The 22384-nt window shown below is 40.2% G+C and overlaps 1 protein-coding gene across 1 annotated transcript; it reads right to left on the reverse strand.

The window, feature by feature from the left end:
- Window positions 1-7700: 7700 nt before the first annotated feature.
- LOC134527113 (uncharacterized) lies at window positions 7701-21244 on the reverse strand. Its single transcript, XM_063359474.1, has 5 exons — window positions 21240-21244; window positions 15078-16581; window positions 14606-14764; window positions 8519-8684; window positions 7701-7756 (listed from the first exon to the last, which is right to left on the reverse strand). Exons 1-5 carry the CDS (start codon window positions 21242-21244, stop codon window positions 7701-7703), a joined length of 1890 nt encoding a protein of 629 aa, XP_063215544.1.
- Between the last annotated feature and the right edge of the window lie 1140 nt (window positions 21245-22384).

A 22384-nucleotide genomic window follows, 5' to 3' on the forward strand; every position in this document is an offset into this window, starting at 1 on the left:
TTCACACGACCCCAGTCTGTAATCACACAGCGTCGCCGCAGGCCAGAACAATAACGAAAAATCTATTTTCGTGGTTCTTTTTCGAGGATTCTTTCTCGGCATGAAGCACCCGGTGACGTCCCACTGTGCGCTGCCTCGGCTTTTTGTTCCAAGCAGAGACAGAGGGAGACAGCGGGAGACAGAGAGAGACAGAGAGAGACAGAGGGAGAATGAGAGAGACAGAGAGAGACAGGGAGAGACAGAGAGAAGGACGGGAGTAGGAGGAGGAGACCCGCGCCAGGAAACAACGAGGAAAGGGTTCGCGCGGCGGGGAAAGGAGGGAACTCATCTCGCTTTGATGTTTGTGCAGTTAGCCTCGTAAACCGTTCAAATATTTGCCCTACTTACCCTCGCTGAGATAACTCGGGCTGCTCCTCGCCTGGAAGCCGCACCTCGCCTGACTCGAGGTCTCGACGCGGGTTCACGAGGCCGCAGCGGCATCTCGTCGCGGCTGTGCAGCGTGGCGAGTTTTCTTTACATTCGTGTTTAAAGTTAATGGATTTTCGCGCTAATATCTCAGAGGAATAGTAGTTTCAGAACTCCAATGTTTACACATAGTATTTTAAGTAATCATTTCGCTTCAGAAAAGAGAACTAATTAATTCAAAATTTGATTTTAAATTTGATTAATTATTATTTTGTTGTTATTATTATTTCATCAAAAAAAGTCATAATTATGTCATTGTTATCAAATACATTAAACATTAACGCTATATTGTAACAAGACAGTGACTCGTGTGCAGACCGGCATTAGACTACTTGGAAAAACAATGCCTGTCGCTTCTGAGTACGAGAATTGTCGGGCTGTGCGCTATTGTAGCCCACTAAGGGTTTCAACCATCCTTCCAAAATAAACTGATTTAACCTTGTGTAGCTAAGCTGCGTGGAATTTTACTATCCTGACTTCTTATTTATTTTCTAATCGTGGGAGAGACCTCGCCCCTGGCCCCGTGCCTGAGTCCAGGGACCAGGGTCTTACCTCGGAGCAACAAGCAACACAGCTGCTGTCCACGTGGCTGCAGATTGCTTCCTTTCTACTACATTTCATCCAAACTTAACGTGACGTCCAATAAATACTTTAAAAAGTAAAGGGAAAAAAACATAGTATTCTTTTCACCTTAAATTACGAGAAAACATGTCCTTCGGTAAAAACATCCTTTCAAATCCCCATAATGTCTAGGCACTTGGACACCCCATTATTTTTCGTGGCCTTTAAACGATTTGTTAGTGAACATAATTTTTTAATCTTTGACGAGCCTATTTGTTGTATATGTAACATTAAAGTTTTATCATAAAAAATATGGTTGGATGCATTGTAACATACCTAATATATGGTAATTAATTGAGTGGTTAAAGTTAGTTTTATTAAAAGAATATGTTGGTGTCACAAGAAAATTAAAATATTATGGTTGTTAGTGATTTACTAAAAGACTAAGTACATTAAAAAAATATAGTTTTAATAAATAGGTTAAATTGCTCAAATTAATAGGTATTATGTTAATTTTTTATTTTTGTTTCCTAACATTTAGGGGTAATTTTTAAAAATTATTCAAGATGGAGGCTAAGATGGCTTACAATTTTTTTTATTGGAAGAATACAGGTGAGTGACACGAGTAAATTTTGTGGGTAGCAAATAAGGCAAAATGACAATCGAAACAAGTTATCTACAGCAGATATACAACAGGGGGACATGTCAGCTGTGACATCAAACTGACAGTAGTGGTGGGGGTCAGTCTGCTTGTGTGCATCATGGACGAAGAATGTGTTGGATTTTTTGTAAAAATCGGAAATTGAAACGTGTCCCTAAGTCCATTATGTAAGTTATTAATTTATATATATTAAAATTATGTTTAATTATTTTTTATAATTTGTATTATTTTACGCGTTTTTATAATTATATTTGTAAGTTATGTTTTGCCCTCATTGGTTTATATCTGGTCTTCAAAACGATGAGATAAGCGCATTTTTAAAAATATGTTTTAATATTTTTATAATTTTAATAATTTCTAGTATATATATTTAATCTAACGCAGTGGCATAGATAGCATTGAAAGCATGCTGGTTGATAGTATGAGGAATACCAATACCCACTTAGAGGGATATTAATTTAAAGAATAAAAAAAAAACATTTTATCCCAAGATAGGCAATTTTAAACATTTTAGAGTATTTTGAGTGAACTTTGAGGAATTAAAAGTCTATTTTGAAGGAAATGGTCACTAAGATAGCATAATTCAGGATGTCATACCCGACAATAATTCATAACCTATAGTTCACACACGGGAACCTGCGGCAGGACCGACTATGAAATACTACTCAGGTAGTTTCCCAACGAATAGAAACCTCCAGTGTCGGAGCATGGAAGGCTCTGAGACGTGAAGCGAGGGTAATCCCGGTGTGAACACTCTGCGGTTGAACCGGAGCGGTTTCCAGTTTCTATTTGGTGATTCCTTTCAGATCAGTTGTTTACTTGTTCCATTTGTGTGCATAATTGAGGGACCTGTATTGTGCACGGTTAGGAAAACGCTGCGGATGTTTTGGCCTCAGCGGCAGGATGGCATAGTGAGCTCCCAGCCTGCTGTCCGTGGCTTCTGTGAGTCCGGGCCACCCGCAGCGGCCGGCGAGAGAACACACGGGCCCGACGGCGGCGGTCCGTAGCTGTGTCGTAGCTGTGTCGTAGCTGTGTCGTAGCGGCGCAGCGATCGCCTCCCAGAAGTTATGTCACCATCCTTACCAGAAAATTACACTTATTAAACATTATAGTAGACGATTTATTTTTCAATTAAAAAAAACATATAACGATGACATCTGTATTATAACATTTTAAAATTTAGGTACGCAAGGCTTGATGACAACTAAAAATGCAAAGCACTTTATTCCTACTAAATTCTAGTTTATTATCTATATATATAAAAATGAAACCCGTTTTCCTTGGTCACGGCATCACGCGTGAACGGCTGGACCGATTTCACTAATTTTTTTTGTTGTGTTTGCTATGGTCAGGAGAAGGTTCTTATGAAAGAAAAAATTAAGAAAATTGTGCGGAAAATTAGAAAATTTAAGAATAATGAATTCCTATTTCCCTTGGTCACGCCATCACGCGTAAATGACTGAACCGATTTCACTAATTCTTTTTTTGTTGTGTTTGTTATTGTCACGAGAAGGTTCTTATGAAAGAAAAAATTTAACGGAAAATTAGAAAATTTAAGAATACTGAACCACCATATATAAAATTATTTCCAAACTAACCCAACACTTTGTACAATATAAATATTTTTAAAGTAACCTTATGACATTTGACATAGAATTGACAGAATGTTTGCTGCAAATATCTTCAAAGAGGATGTAAAGAAACTGTATCGTTTAGGAGATATTTATCAACATTAACGTTTTACTACATATTGTACCGGTACATTCGGTACAGAGCTGCTGGCGCAGGCTATTCTGGCTGTGTACATTCTGCCTAGGCCATTGTCATGCCATAATTCGTTATTACTGTGTTGCAGTTTAAAAATAGAAAAACAAATCAATACATTATGTAAACATTTTCTATGTTTGTTTTTGTGTGATATACTTGCTTATAAAGAAGAATACAACCGTTTTCTTTAATTTACAGTTGAATTTTCATTTTTGAACTTTTTTAATGTAACTTTATGTCGTTTGACATATAATTGTTTTAAATACTAAGAAGATTTTTGTTTGCTAATAAGTGTTTGTTAATCATGGTAAGTTCACAGCTTCATATTGATTTTTAGAACTTTTTGGTGACTACACAATACTATAATTTGGTATACATGGTTATACAGAAAATGTATGAGAGCTTTTTATTTTCAGTTGGATTTTCGTTTTTAACAATGCCACCAACCAGACGTACAAGCTTAGGCCGCAGAACTCGAAATACGGCAAGTCAAAGAAATATACGAGCAAATCAAAGTGATGAGCAACGCGAAGCGCGAAATGAACTTGAACGGAATCGATATCAAGATAGGAATGTTGTGTTTAATCCCCACAGAGCTGCATTCAGTTATAATGTGGCAATTGATTACAGTTCAGAGCAAATTGAATAGGTACTCATACCTAAGATAGGTCAGCTATACAAAATAAAGTAGTGCATCATTGCTACGCTAAGGCGGTACGAAGTTCGCCGGGTCAGCTAGTTTGTAATAAATATACAACTGAACGAGAAGCTGATTTTGTTTTCAATAAATTTCAATCCCCTACTTCAGTTTTATTTTTAAAATGTTTTCCATTTTAAAATTAGTAAATGATTATCTAAAAAGAGATAGTTAATATGTACATATTAAAAAAAAATATTTTTTGCCTTTCACAGGTAAATGATTGGTATTAAAAATTGATTATGAAATAAATCCCTGACTTTGAGCAAGGTTTCACTAAAATTTAAAAATTTAAATTAAAACTTTCAGCAAAGTTTCAGTTATTGAAATATAAATTCAGCAAGATAATAAATATTGATTTCGTGATATAATTTATAACTATAATATTAAATTATTTGAATACTTATTAACAATTAATTTATAAATCTCGTTTAGTGTTCTAAAAAATGTGAAAATTTTCTTAACGTCTTATTAATTCTTTAATTAACAACTAAATAACTTATAAAGTAAGGTTTATTCATGAACACTATAGGTATAACCAGGAGGTTGTAAGGCACTGGTTGAAAGATGATGGTTATAACAGTTCAATCTAAAACACACAAACTTTTTATTAAAAATTCCATAAATTTTAATATTATGCAAATGAAAACTATTTCTGATACATATATCTATATTAAATGCTAAAAAGATTTGATAAAAAATTATACATCCTAATTGCTTCTGTGCTATTTAACGATAATTTTAGCAGATAAAAATGAAGTGGCTACAAAAGAAGAATACAATATAAAAATTCAAAATAGCGTAACCACAAGGTCCAAAAAAATGGGCATACAAACATATATTATACATATAAAATACAAAAATACCAACGTTGTTTAAATAAATGAATAATCTTCAAATATATAAGAAAATTAAAAAAAAATAACAATGATTTTTGAAAGGGCTTACGTACAAAACTCTAAATATTATCAAAAGATCCCCAGTGACGCAAACTTATAATTCCCAAAACTGTAAAAAGTTTTACATTTTTACGTTTAGAGCTAAACTTATGAGATATAAGCCTTTATTGGTAAATATAAGCATAGTTATTGGTAAGGCGCCTAAGACGCCCACTGAAAAATGGTGAATATAACAAACACTTTAATAATGAAGGTGTGTTATACTTATGTAGATGTATTCCAAATGTTACTCTATCGTTACACTTTCATTTTCTATTTTCTACACATCTCTATGGAAGAGGCTGGCACGCTTGGCGCTACAGAGTCAATCACATACAGGGTAAGTGGTCTTGAGGCAGGCAGGAGGGAGCCGTGACCACGGAAGCCAGCGCCATGTCATACCGCCCCTCCGCTCGCGGGGGCCGGGGGCGGAGGGAGGCGGCCATGAATACTGCATGGCGCGCCGGGGGCAGGTGAGAGGCGCCGGCAGGCTCCAGTGGGCCGCCTCCAGCGCAGCTGGAGCACCCTCCAGAGGACGGCCTGGCGCGCCGTGGGGGGAGGCAGGGAGGAAAAATGTTGGCGTGTCACAAACCAAGAGGCTGCTCGTGACTGCGGACCCCCCCCCCCCCGCCCCCCTGGAGCATGAAAGAAGAATGAGAGGGACTCGCTCGAGGAGGCCTCGCCGAACAAGTGGAGCCGAGGAAGGCAGGGCGGAGGAGAGAACAAGAGACGGCGGCATGAATAATCCAGCCGAGCTGCCGGCCGGTGTTGCCGGTGAGGCCTGAGGACATCCCCGGCGGCGTGACAGCGTGTCGGCTCCACCCCCGGCCGGTGACGTCATCCGCCCCCGCGCGACACCCGGCATCGGGAGTGCCCCTGACCCCTGCGGTGTTGGAGGTGTTGCCGTCTCTCGTGATCAGAGACACGATCCAACACTCTTGTCGACACTCGTGGCACCGATGGAGGAACCTGCCTCAGGCATACTCAGTTGTTTGAATGGGGACGAGAGATGGTGAAACAGGCTGAATGTGCGGTCATCCGAGGCTTCCGAGACGTTCTGACAGCTGGCTGTTGGTTCTAGCAGTTGGTCGCGAACTGTCTGAAACCTACTGAAGTGACTTAAATGTGTTAGTAGTGCGGGATGATCCTTTGACGTGAATTGATCTCCGCTGAGGTTTACTCTGACGTCAGATTGGGTAGGTCTCGCACTTGGTGATGGTTCTTCTATAGCTTGGAGCAAGCCGGGAGAAGGACTCCCTAATTCTGAGAGCTCTGGCACTAGCCTGGACAGCTAGGAGAGGCTGGGTAGGCCTTCCCGGACCACGGGTCTTCTGGGTGACTGATGAGTCCCAGAGTGAAGTGGTAGATCGGGGTAAGTACCAGCAATACTGTGACATTTGGGATAAGGTCACAGTCAACTGTTGGCAAGCTGGGTGAGCTAGGGGTTTCTTGGTGGTGATGCTGGGATCGGTTGCCTCATCCGTAGCTGAGGCTCTCCCGATTGTGATTGGAAGGAGTGTATCTCCTTCTGGATGTAGATAACACTGCATGCATACAAGATCTGGACTTTTTATTTGCTATGTTGCTACTCTGGTTCTCCATGCAGGCGAGGATGGCCTGAAAACACGTGACAACCAGCTTGTCGTGACGGCCACTACGCCAGCAGACAGGTACATCGGCGAGCCGCTCTCGGCACCGGGGCGAGGGACGAGGTGCGAGGTGTGCAGCGCCGAGCTAACTGCTCGCTCGAGGGTTTCCTGACGACCACGGCTCGCATTGGGACGGCGTCGCGCGAGGTTCATTTGTTTCCCTTCTGCTGCAAACCTCCGGGCTACATCGCCTATTTCATCGTGTGCATACTGATTCGGTTCTACAGTTTTTTACTAACTGAAACTGATTAATATATATGTATATAAACACAGACAATATTTATTCTATGGAAAAAATAAGAACCATGAGTATAGTAAGTACATTTCTTTGTCAAGTGAGATTGTACGCGTGCCGTCATGCAGCAGCTACATCATGTTAATCACATGTTAATGTTAAATATTACCCCTCAGCATGTAGACTTTCATAGATTAAGACGTACTTGTTGTGAATCTTGAAAATACTTTCATACATGAAAGTGGCTTTAACGGTTGTCACTGGATGAACTTGTATTAATTTAATATGGAGCCGCCCGGGCGTATCACCACGCTAGCATAGCGCATGCAGTGCATAATTCCCTTTATGTCTAAAAATCTTTATATTCTGACACCTATGTAAGAATTTCGCCAAACCGGTTCTTCCAAGTGACAAACTTCTGAACCGGAGCCGGCAGACGTCTGCTTTATCTTGGGGGAGCTGCAGGGAAGTGTTTCCATTGAGCAGCATCAGCACGAGTTTATAGGAAAATCCCAGCTATTGTAAATACAAGCCAATTTTCTCACATGATCTAAATACTTATAGATACTTATTTAACTATAGTTTCTTTAAAAGAACAAAACTTTGTATAATGTTTTAAGTGATTCCTTAAATCATTACGTATATGTTTGATGAAACTTATGACGACTGCGCAGTGGAATAAGCTCATTGGTCCTCGCTGCTGGCCGCAGAATGCTCTCTCATTAACCTAGACCACGCCCACGTCCACGCCCACCTTCTCCCCTGCCATGAAGGAGCGAAGTTCTGCAGTACAGCGCACTTGAGTCTCCGTAGGCGTAGCTTGCTTGTGGATTAGCGTCCAATTAGCAGTCTGGAGAGTTCCTCGTCGTGTTCTCAGCGAGGAACTAGTCCTTCTGGCCCTGTCCTGGATCTCTCCGAGCCAGGAACCAGCAGACCAGGCACATCCTGCCGATGATAGGCCCTGGTTGCCTAGTAGACCTATACACATTTTTCTCAATATATATATATATATATATATATATATATATATATTAATATCGTATGTATTTCATGTCTTGTGTATTATTTTTAGACTTTAAAATCCCGAAATAAATTAATGGACTTTTCGCTATACTTCTTTTAGCTGTTGTATCAAAGATGTTAAACGCTTTAAGAAAATGCATGGTTGTGTGATAAAACAGGCTTACCAATTTTACATTTAAAAATTTTTCCATTATTTTGTTTTTCGAAATTTTTTATTTTAGGGTTATGCTGTATGAAATGTGAACCCTGCAACAAAGTCCTACTCCTCGGTTGTAAAAATAGCCCCTGCATGCGACTGCAGGCCGCCCCGGGACACAGGGGCGGCTGATGGGCGCTTGTTCGCAGCGACACAGCCGTGTCCACCGCCGGCGGGGGGGGGGGGGGGAGGGGGGGCTGATTGGCGGGGAGAGTGGCGTGTGGAGGGCGGAAACACGAGCGCGTCCTGAAATATTCGGGAGACGGTGGTCGCGGGGGGAGGGGGCGCTGACGCATGATTGACGCGGTACGAGGAACGGCCATTACCGCGTCTCGTCCATAATGCAGCGGCGCCGAGGCGCAGTCCCCGCGGAGACGTGTCGCGCGGGAGGCGTGTCGGCAGGCGGCGAGCCCCGCACTCCCCACGTGTCTCGGCACAGGCAGGCGTGTCTGCCCGGGACTGCTCTACACAATCCTCTACTTTCACAACCAGCTGCCAAGAAAGAGTTTATAACACTACAAGAAATATATCGTAAATTGCATATATAAAATACGTGTTCCGAAATAATACTGAGTATTTCACACAAAAATAGGAAACATTATTTTATATTTTTATTGATATTTCATCCAAAAATATTTTTTTAAACGTGGAGAAGATAATTATATTTGAATAATTAGACGTAAATTTGTGTTATTATACTTATTAATGTTCACGGTTATGAGGACTACTAGATAGTTATTCAGGCTATTGGAGGTACTGGAACAACACAATAAATAAATGCACGGGTAAGAATCCAAACTCTCTTTTTGAACGATGAAGTTGTTTTCGTAAAACTTTAATAATTTATAATTATCTGAAATTTAACATGAACATTTTTGTTCCATTTACAAAATAATTTTGCAGTGTAGACGAATTTAAGGTATTACCTGCTCATGTCTGTTTTGACGCTGATAAGTTTATTCATATTATAATTTAAAATTTCAATAAATACTGTAATCAACTGCAATAAGCTTTCCTGAGCCTAGAGTAACGAAACGATATTTCTATTTAAATGGACCGAAAGAATATAGCCCAGTGTTCGTGATGCCGTATATAAAAAAAGTCAAAAAAGTTTAGAAATAAAATTTTATCGTCACACTTATTCAAAATTTAATATCGGAAGAAAAACAGCTTAAAATATTATATTAATAGAAACAAAATTTTACAATTTCAATTTAGCGTTTGAGCAATAAAATATAATTTGTACGATGACTCACTTTTCAGCAAGTGAGATTAAATCGAACAAATGACACCCGCTTCATCTGTGTAAGTTCTCACTAGTGAGAACTGAAATGTAGCCGAAACAAGTTGTTGCCAAGTTCTGACTTCAAGTAACTCTTTATAACATTTAATAATCGTCAAGTAAGTAACAAAATACTATTAAAAAATAACAAATTTTTACTAAAAATATAAATTGCCTTTAACATGTCTCAGAGAGTGCTTAATGTAACTAGTTCCTTTATATGTGCCTCAATTACTAATCAACAATCAGCATTTCAACAGCAACTGTTGTGAACTTTACTGCAAGATTAGGTAATTAAATTAAATGCGTTATACTATTTATTAAATTAAATTACAATCAGAGAGACCATGAGGTTTTCTCAAAGACGTGAATGCCCCGATTCAGCCCAGATCCAGCTTTAACGTGCCTCTGTAAAGATCTGCAGTCATGCGACATTTTTTTAAAGGATTAAAATGATTTTTTTTGAATATTACTCCTAAAACAAAAAAAAATCATTCTACAAGAAATTAATTAAGTTCCAATACGTATGGAACTACCTACAAATAAATAAATAAATATATATATATATATATATATATATATATATTCATACATATTAATCCTACACTGCTACCAAACACAGTACTTAATGCACACAATGAGGTAAAATGTTTCAGAAAAAAAATCCCAATTCAAATAACCCATTAAACATAACAAATAACAACTGACTAATCTGCTGTGAAGCAGCTGAGCTAATATCTGAGATCTGACCGCCACGCCAGCCGTGTTGCCAGAGACCTGGCAACAGCGCCGCGCCTGGCGACCCGGAGCTAGGATTGGGGGTGTGGGAGACGAGGCCAGATAGCTCGTGACGTGTAGGACACGCACTAACGCCAAGCCCGCAAGTGCACGGAGCTGTAGTTTTTGTCCCAATAGCGATACTTTAATTCCTGCCAATATTGCGAATAATACAGAATGTCCATAAAAGAATGTCCTAGTTTCAGTGGTATATTATAACAGTTTAATTAAGACTATTAACACCCAATCATACATCCATTTGTAGGATGCTAACCTTTTATTTTACAAATTTTCGATATCTGCACCTTTAATTAAACGGCACATAACACCACATAAAGTCCCGTTCTTCCCACACTTTGGTTAACACGTCCGGAGTAATTCTGTGCAGCGACTATGAAAAATCATTAGGTAGCGGCGGAACGTAGACACGATCTTTTATAAAGCCCCGAAAGAAAACAATCGCATGGCGATATGTTAGGTTATGTCAATCATTACGACCAATACAACTGCCAGAGTCTTCGTCGGTCAAACAATCTTGTACAAAGAGATTCCAATGGGGAGGTGCTCCATCTTGTTGCCAAATAAAGATTACAGGTTCACAGGGGAAAGAGCCATTCTTTCGCCCTGCAGGCGAGTGAACAACAAAGCAGTTCTCGCACCTGTTTAAGTTACTCTTTAACTGTGACCTTGAACGAACACTCTGTATTAATGCGTACTGAATGTTGCGGGGGACAGCCTGCATGTGGGCCTGCGGCGTGTTCGCGCCGCACAGACCTGGGGCGGTGTTGCCGGGTGGGCGGAGGCGTGCATGTCGAGAGCCGTCGCGCCATGCATATTTCAGGCCGCAGCTCTTGTCAAGGGCTGGAGGCGCGTCACGGGACCCAATTAGCGCGAAGTGTCTGGCAACTCTGCAGCGCCAGCGAGCTACTCCCACGGACGACCCCGCTAGGTCACACCCCCGCGGAGCGCACCAATCACGGAGCGGGAAACAGAGAGTTTAAATATAAGTGGGGGGAATGGCGTTGACAGGCGCAAGGCCTGACACACGACCAGGAGAGATTTTTATCCGCGCCCCAACTTCGCAGGGGCGTTAATTCTATTTGGACCCCAACTGACGGGACGTGTTTCGCCAATCCATTATGGACGCCATCAGGCTGTGGCGGGCCGGCTATTCCCGGCCGGCGCCTAAGTGGCGACCCTCGTCTCCTGATTTAGCGAGCAATGAGCGGCGTCGCTGCTCCGCGCCGCGTCATGCAATTAGCGCGCTATTCCAGGCTGCGCGTGTCCCCCCGAGCTGTCTCCCTCAGAGCGGCATCTCCCCGCCCTCGGCGCAGGGCTGACGTCAGCACTTTTATAACCAGCGGCGCGGAGCGCAGTGGCCGGCACGGCAGCTACTTCGAGGGGCGGGGGGGACTTTAAAATAGAAGAAATATTTAGAATTTTAACACGCATTGGTTATCACTGTAATAACTTACTTTATTTTTATATGATTTACATATTTGTGTTCACACGATAAGGCACAAATCACTCAGACTTCACCAATAGTTATTTCAGTAGGTAGATTGCACTTCATATTGAATGTTCACATTCAGCAGGGCGCAATAAGTGAGCCGCAGTGATGGGATGCCGGTGCTGTTTAGAAACTGCTGAAAGTCTTGCTATTTTCTTCCACGTAAGGTGAGCACACACAAACTTCGCCTGAACAATACTGACGCTCTCTCAGCTGTGGCTTGCAAGGTATTATTGTTCCAATTCACACATGTGATCTTAAAGGTCTGGTTTCTACACCAACTTTAAGTTAGTATTTTACTTTCGGATATAATATAGCTAATAATAAAAATTAATTCATGGCTATATTATAATTTTAATTCATATAAATTTCTGAATTAATCTGTATCACCTCGAACAGTTTATTATAGCTACCTAAAATAGCTGTACATAAATATTTCTGGAACGTGTTAACAGTTACAAACCAAATAACATTCGCGTTAAGGTTAACTTAGCCTTTATTAAGTTATAAAACAAAAATTACAAATATACTGTAAAAGTTTTTTTTTGGTTAGAATCACAGTTGGTTTTAAAATACCAATAATTCAATCTCAGAACAAAAGCTCAATGGGCGTGCTTGGTTTTTCATGCAGGTAACAGTGTCTCTCTGTAAGGTTGAAGTGTAACCCAGTTAATGAGTAACGGCCACGAGGTAACAGCATGTATTTAACCACTCAGTAATAAATTATGTTAAAAAACCTTATATAATTACGGAAAAAATTATTTAAGTATTTTTTTTTGGAGGGAAGGTGGTAAACATTAGGCCCTAACGAATAAATATTAATCTTTTTTATAAATAAAGAAATAATATTGTTTAAAATTCAATATGGATAACGTAGGCATTATTGTTCAAAGCACTATTAAAATAAATCTACTATGTTAAAATATGATTTAAAATTTCGCCGCATTTGCGTTAGAAACAAGTGAAGAGGGAATATACAGTCACATAGTAAACAGACCCTCAATTATCTCGCGACAGCACACATGAAGAATGACAGAGCGCTGTCAGTCACCGTCCTCGCAGGGGCGGTGTTGCCACGTCGACCCCGTGCCTGGCCCTGTTGCCCTCAATGGTCGTGCCTGAAGACGGCGCTAGCTTACCGTGGACCGAGATAGCGCCTGATGGGTATGCAGCCCCTACAGGAGTTGTGAGAAGCGGCTTGCCTAACATACATAATGCCTGATCTCGTCGCATCATTACCTGTCTGTTCGCATAATGGACTCGTTTAGAAGGCAGATACTTTGAATCCATAATATTTGAGTGCCTATTTATGCCAAGGCTATTTTTCAGCCTCCCAATAAAGCAATGGCAAGTCATGTAATAATATTTTCATTTTAAGGTATTATATATCTACCTATGTTTTATTTCATTATATGTTTTCCTGATAATTTTTACCAGATTTTAAGCTCTAAGTTATCTGATTTTAGTCGTAATTCAGTGTATATTCCTAATAATACACTTTTGACACAGCCACGGTATGGTTTCAGTTTATGTGGTTCTACAGCTGGGCAATGCGTACACTTTTATTAACTGTCACATTAAAAAAAATTATAGTTTCACAAAATCTGAAATGAGCAAAACGTCAAGCACCAATATTCGCGGGAGAGGTTTCCGATTGCCTGTTAGTTCTCGCCGAGGTTTTACGTTCCTTGCAAAACATTATCCGTCGATGCTTCACGTTGGAGTTTCTGTACATTTGGTATCTGTCTAGGTTAGAGATCGGCATACTTCGAAGTGAGATGAGCCAAATATTAAGTAAACATATTCTCCAATGTATTTTACATGTGTGTATTGTATATGTATGTAATGTACCGGTATTTTCACTGTACCTACGTGGAATTTTAAAACGATACAAAAAGAGATAAAATAAAAATATGTTATTCACAAATTGAACATAAGGTCTTAAAAAATAAAGGCTACTTAGTAAATAAACATGTAAATGTGCACCATATGGTAGCCATGAGGTGACACAAGGATTGTAGTTAATGATGGAATAAAGGCCCAGGCGAGAGCTGGCAGGAGCGAGCACAGACTGAGGTCATGCCTCGTGAGTGGCAGCAGTCACAGTAGTGGCAGAGCCATCACACACTGTGACGAGAGCCGTGGACTGCCAACCTCTGGCCTAGATCCAAGGGGAATCTATGACCACGCAACTACAATGCGGATCTTTTACCGTTTTCCTTCATCTCTGTGTGCGTGAATACTGGAGGGAATATATTCGCTTGCCGAGAAAATAATGGGAATTTCCGTAGGCTAGTTGTTTCTACTCCGTTTACTCCCCTCACACAAACGTCCAGTTCATGGGCACGAATGATAAAGGGGTGCCATCGGAGAACCACAGATGCCACACTACCCACGAACAGTTAATTTTTTCGTCGAGGGACTACGACACGACATCAGAAGTTCCTCAAATAGGTTCACGTAATAACTAACGCAACTTGAGTTTGATTGGGGAAATTATCTTGTGCCATATATTTAACTTCCATAAGAATATTTACGAAACTATTTTAAAAACTTGCACTGAAATTTGTAAAAATTCCAAGAATAAAATTTTAAATATTTCCACAAATGCATGCTACACAACATGAAGTAAATTATACCTAATCGCTGCCTTGCACATAGAGAGAAATGGTCACTTGATTCACTTTCTGGTGTTGCGCACAGAGCTCTATAGGTAATGCTTAATGCTGCACTTTACACTTTATTTCATATGATGGTAAAACAATTCTCATTTCCTCCGCTTATTTCGAGTGTCTGTTGGTGAGTGTTTGAGGAGCAGTAATGGACTGTAGGACACATGCGAACTATCGTCAGGATCACGTCCCGCGACCCGAGCCGCTGTGCGGTGCTCGGGTCGCCGCTGGACGCCAGAGGTCGGGTCGACACGGAGCTGTGCGGGTAGAGAAACAGCCGCGCTGCTGGGGCGAGGCCTCCCAGCCCAAACACACGAGACCACTGTGCCCACTGTGACCACTGTGACCACTGTGCCCACTGTGCCCACTGTGCCCACTGTGACCACTGTGCCCACTGTGACCACCGTGACCACTGTGCCCACTGTGCCACTGTGACCACTGTGCCCACTGTGCCCACTGTGCCCACTGTTCCACTGTGCCCACTGTGCCCACTGTGACCACTGTGCGCACTGTGCCCATTGTGACCACTGTGCTCACTGTGCCCACTGTGCCACTGTGACCACTGTGCCCACTGTGCCCACTGTGACCACTGTGCCCACTGTGACCACTGTGCCCACTGTGACCACTGTGCCCACTGTGCCCACTGGGCCCACTGTGCCCACTGTGACCACTGTGCCCACTGTGCCCACTGTGACCACTGTGCCCACTGTGACCACTGTGCCCACTGTGACCACTGTGCCCACTGTGCCCACTGTGCCCACTGTGACCACCGTGCCCACTGTGACCACTGTGACCACTGTGACCACTGTGCCCACTGTGACCACTGTGCCCACTGTGACCACTGTGCCCACTGTGCCCACTGGGCCCACTGTGCCCACTGTGACCACTGTGCCCACTGTGCCCACTGTGACCACTGTGCACACTGTGACCACTGTGCCCACTGTGACCACTGTGCCCACTGTGACCACTGTGACCACTGTGCCCACTGTGCCCACTGTGACCACTGTGCCCACTGTGCCCACTGTGACCACTGTGACCACCGTGCCCACTGTGCCCACCGTGCCCACCGTGCCCACTGGGCCCACTGTGCCCACTGTGCCCACCGTGCCCACCGTGCCCACTGTGCCCACTGTGACCACCGTGACCACTGTGCCCACTGTGACCACTGTGCCCACTGTGACCACTGTGCCCACTGTGCCCACTGTGACCACCGTGCCCACTGTGACCACTGTGACCACCGTGCCCACTGTGCCCACTGTGACCACTGTGCCCACTGTGCCCACTGTGCCCACTGTGACCACTGTGCCCACTGTGACCACTGTGCCCACTGTGCCCACTGTGACCACTGTGCCCACTGTGACCACTGTGCCCACTGTGCCCACTGTGCCCACTGTGCCCACTGTGACCACCGTGACCACTGTGCCCACTGTGACCACTGTGCCCACTGTGACCACTGTGCCCACTGTGCCCACTGTGCCCACTGTGCCCACTGTGACCACCGTGACCACTGTGCCCACTGTGACCACTGTGCCCACTGTGACCACTGTGCCCACTGTGCCCACTGTGCCCACTGTGCCCACTGTGCCCACTGTGCCCACTGTGACCACTGTGCCCACTGTGCCCACTGTGACCACTGTGCCCACTGTGACCACTGTGCCCACTGTGCCCACTGTGCCCACTGTGACCACCGTGACCACTGTGCCCACTGTGACCACTGTGCCCACTGTGACCACTGTGCCCACTGTGACCACTGTGCCCACTGTGCCCACTGTGCCCACTGTGACCACCGTGCCCACTGTGACCACTGTGACCACTGTGACCACTGTGCCCACTGTGACCACTGTGACCACTGTGCCCACTGTGACCACTGTGCCCACTGTGACCACTGTGCCCACTGTGCCCACTGGGCCCACTGTGCCCACTGTGACCACTGTGCCCACTGTGACCACTGTGCCCACTGTGACCACTGTGACCACTGTGCCCACTGTGCCCACTGTGCCCACTGTGACCACTGTGACCACCGTGACCACTGTGCCCACTGTGACCACTGTGACCACTGTGCCCACTGTGCCCACTGTGCCCACTGTGACCACCGTGCCCACTGTGACCACTGTGACCACTGTGACCACTGTGCCCACTGTGCCCCGCCTACCCGGTGCGCAGAGCTCAGGGACACTAGTCAACATAGCCAACAGTGGTCTGTTCACGAAAAACATTTAAGAATGCGCTGAGGGCCGAAAAGGAGTTTCGTTTATTAAGTTTTTAAACTGGATTGTTAGAAGAGTTAAATAAAAAAGGCTACAACACGTGTTTTCAGGGTGATATTTAGACTTAACTTAACCGGCACAGATTCATGGAAGCACTTAAGGAACCTGCATTACACATTAATCTATATTTCTCCGCCATACAATATTACGGTCACCGCTCAAATTTCATAGCTGTCCTATGCACGACGAAAATTCTGCGTGCCAGTTCATAGAATTGCGCTTAGAGGCGTCACGCTTATGGTACAGTCTCACCAACACAGATACGCCCCTAGCCATGCGGGCCCCTTAGCAGCAGGCCTCGTTCCCGTGTCTGATGCGGGGAGGGAAGCGACTCATACTTCCAATCAGCCTCCGCGCGCTTCTGGGCCGGCATCGACCTGCAGTAGTCGACGTGATTAACGACGCCTCGCTCGATGAACCACGTGGCCTCCGCCGCCTCTGGGTCTCTCCTGACCACTGAACTACTCCAAAACCTTTAGGAACCAGCACTAGTCGCCGACTGTCCCGGGTATTTCGGCTGTCCTAGCTGTCCGCGGCTTGTCTTTGCCTTTGACTTTCTCACAGTTTAGCTTCAATACCTTTTTACCGCTTCATTTACGTTGATTAATTTTTTATATGATACATCAGTAACAGTTTTCATGTGACGTGTATTGAGAGAATTCTACCGAGCATAAAAAAAAAGTTTAAAAGTTTTACTTTTTGTAATTGAAATTATTTATAGTAAATTTCTTCTCAACGTTAAAAATAATCGGTATTTTTAAGGTTTCCTGGGAGAATAAATAGTTAATCACTACATATAATTAAAAAAAGATATTTAGCTGTTTAAAAATGCTGTGGATGTGATATTATTTATTTTATTTCTTAAAATATTATTTCTATATGAAGTCATGCTTTATCTTCAATCTTAATACTGAACTAAACTAAAAAATAATTTTCCTTTTGTGAGTTAAGACTTCCCTGGAACAAAGGAATTAATTTTTTTAATATTTTTATTTTTCCCCCTTGAACAGGAAACTTAATGAACTTCACTCAACCGAACCTAAGAACTAAAGCAAAGAATAAATATGGTGAAAGGCCCCACACTTAACGTCACCAGCAAAGCCCTATTTCCATAAACAAACCTAACTTTAATTATCTATATATATAACAAATAAATAAAGCGGAAAGTGATAAATACACCAAATTTTACACTTCGAATCGTTCGCTGCATTGACCTTAATATTTCTTTGCAAAAACAACGCACGTATCTGAGCTTTATTGTTTGCGATTGCTATATTATTTACATAAAAAAATCTATAATTGTAGAAAAAGAAAATAAAACATACTCTATTTTTTTTATTAAATCTACTAACAAAGTGTAACATTAATATCCACCACATGACACTCAAATATTTATATCATATATTTTTTTGTACAGCGCTTCAACTGCAAATAATTCACAATTAACTTCTCATCGAATATTTTTAACTGAAATAATTGTTTTGTTAAGCGTACAAACAAAAAAAAAATTAAATTGGGTTAATTTTTTTCAATATCAGTATTCATTCCTCATGAATAAACAATTCATGTAAAAAATTTAGACAGCGTCCCTTCAGGCTTATTTTTATTCCCTTAATTAAAAACATTCCAACATAAATATTTAAGATAGTCGGCTGCCATTAAATATGTTATTTCTTTTTTTTAATTGGTTTGCTTGACGCTTACGTAGAAAAATAAAAAATCTCTTTGAATTATTTTTTTCATAATGCTAAAAATATAGTAAAACGTTGGTCGTATTTATTTCACGATTTATCACAAAATAGATTATGTGAAAAACATTTTGTATTTAGAGTTGTTTCACTTATGAAGGAAACAGTTTGCCCTTTAGATTTTAACTTTCCTCCAAACCCCACAAATGAGATCAAAAGGGTTGAAGTTTTCAACCAAAATGTAAATTTTTTATTAGGGTTTTAAAATTGAGTTCGATATTTTTGTTTACCGCAGCCATCTTTATAAACATTGTGTGATCCGGGATGAATATGAATTCTTTTAGTGAATAGGAGTCTAAATGCTGGTACTAAGCAATATATGGGGAAATAATTATCTACATTCATACATATAGTTGTAATAAAGCTTCGTAAGGTCCTTCAGAATAGTAGGTAAACGTATAAAGTAGTGAAATGCTTTACTAGGACCCACGTTCAAAATTATGTGTAAATATATTCGTTGAAAAATACGCATGACATACAGTTATAAATCACTTTTCAAATATTTTTGTAAATTGTGGATTTCCTAACACAAAAGCTGTATACAAAACCTTAGTTTTCCCAATTCATGAAAGGCTTTTTCAATGGTATTAAGTATATTTTTAGTTTCCAAGAAAAACAGGCATTATAGAAGAGCTAAGAATACAACTTAACTTAAAATTAATATATTTTTGTAGTACAGTTTACGGACAGATGACAAGTAAGCCTCTACACAGTCTCTGGAAAAAAAAGAAGGCATTCACTGGATAGTTTTCTTGTCGCAAATCGTTCTTGCAGGTGTCTAATCCGAGCAAGGTAGCACAAAGTTAAAATAGTGAATTCGCGTTTGGAGTGACCGGCTTTGTAACCTAGTCAAGCGAAACTAGTTTCAGTTCTCTGTGGTTTGCCTAATCACTCCGGACCAGAGCTATGGGTTGTACCTTACCGTAGGTCATGGATCATTACTTTATCCGTGTCCACGCAAGGTTACTGTTGTATATGACCGTCTATGATTACATCTCTCTCGGATATAAGTATACGTTATATTCTAAGAATAGACAACTTAATATATTTCTTTTTCTATATGAAATACATGTATTTCTGTGTTGTTTCTGTGGAAGTTATGAATTGAATTAAATGGATGTAGATTAATTTAAAAAGTATAAAAACTAAAATAATGTCTATCTGTAAACGCTTTAATTATAACAATATCAATAACATAAAAATTGGCATTACAATAAAACTTTTACCATTTCACTTTTAGGATAGAGAAATAGCAGCGTCTATGGTAATATTTTTAACCTTATTTTTTTAACTAACCTAATAGATTTGACATAGACAAAACATTAGTAAAATAATATTTTTTAGTTTTCATGAAAAGTCCTTAAAATATATTTTTGCTAAGATATTCTAACAATAGGTTTTACGAAATCAATAGTTTATACATAAATGTTATGATTTTTTTTCAGTTTATACAATATAACATTGTGAAGTTTTATCAATTATGTAAAAAATTATTGAAAATTTTACGAGTCACTTAAAATTAAGGTTTTATGGAATGCCCATAAAAATACTATTTTCATTCAATTGTTGACTTCTAAAAATGTTAATAGTTCACAAAATGAACAATGCCCAAGTGTTGCAGCGTGTCTCGGGCTGTCTTCCAACAGCAGTCTGCCTCGCGGCGCCCGGAAACTTCCTCGGTGTTTCAGCGGGAGTCGTCCCGAAAGTTTTAGCGTTCTTTACGACTCTAAAATAACGCCAAATAAAGACCCAAGCTTATTGAGAAATATTTCCTTGCAAAAGTAACCAAGTTTTTGGACTTGAATAGCCATACATTAAAAAAAAATGTATTTAGCTCTAGCACACCTGTAGTTTTGAAGCTTTAAATGCGAGAAAACGCTAAACAGGACACAAAACTGAATCATTTTTTAAAAGTGAATGCCCCATTATAACCGTTACAGTTCGTTTGCTATAAGATACATTATTAAGTGAGCTGTCTCAAGGTAAATTTGTTATATCCACCTACTTCTTAGCTGTACTTATATAATCCGACAAAATATTTGTTTATATCAATACTTTCCGAGACTCGTACTCGTCATTTGTTTTATTATGGAACAACCGTTATGTTGTAAGCACAAAAATATTAGAGTTAACACAACAAAACCTTTTTTTGTGCTATTAATGGAGCTGATTTTCGTCTTATACGAATTTATTGAACGACAAGAAAATATATTTCGAATTATTTAGAAATACTATGCATAAGGTTCAAACATCAAAAAAGGGCAAAAAAAGAGCATTTCTCAGTGACGCATGTATTGCATTATAGACACGTTAGTCGATTTGCATTACAGATCGGCCCACTTGGTCCAATTGGCAAGAATAATTAAAGTTTGAAAGAAATTTATGTAATAAAATTATATTTGTTTGACGATCACTTTGTTAAATTATGTTAATTCATATTACTAATTTCTTTACCTCTGATATTTATTTATACCTCTTCCGAGTTGAATTAAACCAATTTTAAGGACTAACTCATTGCTAGTTGACACTGTATTTCATAGAAAACCTCAAAAATAGACAACAAAGTTGAATACATAAACACAAGAAGAACAAGCCCTAATCAGATGATATAAAATGTTAAATGTTAAATACCTAGACAGCACAGCGAAATTTTTGGCAGGAATTTAGTCATAAAAATATTACAGCACAGACTAACACACTTGACTGTCAACGAAACAGTTGCAACAACAATAGTACCTAAATACCGACCAATCACAACCTTGGATAACAAACGACCAAAAGATGAACCCACCTCATCTCCAATTATTCCCTGCAGCCTGTCCCAGACTTTGGCTAACCCCGCTTGTAAGGTTTTGGCCATATCCAAGAACCAATCTTTGTTCCAAATATGCTAACAAACTGCCGGTTTAAGTTTTTAGATGCATTATTCCTAATATAAATATATGAAGAACACTTCTTAAAATATTAAATAACAATTTAGTTTTAATGTAACAGAGATTCTGTTTAAAAGATAACTTGACGGTTTAATAGGCATATAAATTGAAATGTTTGGGCTAGGACTCTAATATTACAGCTATGCAGTACTTTTAATGGATAATTGATTTCAAAGTATGCTGGCCAAAACAATTCACAAAAGACCTAAAAAAAACTATGGTACATAAAATTTGAGACACACGTCTACAGCATAACACGAGGGTAGTTTTTATGACATTAAAATTAATTTAATATAAACAGCACAGCGTAATACACCAACCAAAGTATGCAGAACTTCCTAAACGATAGGAGGTTAGTAACTTTGTTTCAACTTTAAACATAATTGATTCGTCCCAAGAGCTTAAATCGAATGTCTGATATACAGCATAAGAGCGAAACCTCGTGATAATGGCCACAGAGCACATTATGTTACAGAAGCAACTTCACGTAAATAAAGCAGAAAAACCATCAGAAAAAAATATATAAATGCTTTAAACGAAAGGTAAAAGCAAATTTTTTACAGTGGCAAGTTATGAAATAAGCCAAGGAAGCTAAAATTAAGGAAGGTGTTACTTTGGAAAATAAACTGAAAACAAAAAGTACTTAAATGGTTCGCTTTCAGACAGAATAACTAAATTAATTTATATTTTTGTGATCAATTTTATCAAAATTAAAAAATTGTGTTTATTGAAAAATAATTTTAAGATAATTTACATTTCACAAATAACACTATTTTATGTACTTACATTTAAATAACGTAAAATGTGAGTAATACCATTCCTACCACATAATCGATTTATAATAGCCCATTTTGCTAATCAACATAATACTGGATGTCCGAAAAGTCTCTCCCTGATCACACAAAATTATAACTCCAGCAAAAAAAAAAAATATGTAGTTAAGTTAAAGTATTTTAGTTAAACAACTTTAAATTAATAAGCTCAAGTTGACATGGGTAAATTT

The sequence above is a fragment of the Bacillus rossius genome, chromosome 1 (genome assembly GCF_032445375.1).
Source record: "Bacillus rossius redtenbacheri isolate Brsri chromosome 1, Brsri_v3, whole genome shotgun sequence".
In the NCBI taxonomy this organism is placed as follows: domain Eukaryota; kingdom Metazoa; phylum Arthropoda; class Insecta; order Phasmatodea; family Bacillidae; genus Bacillus; species Bacillus rossius.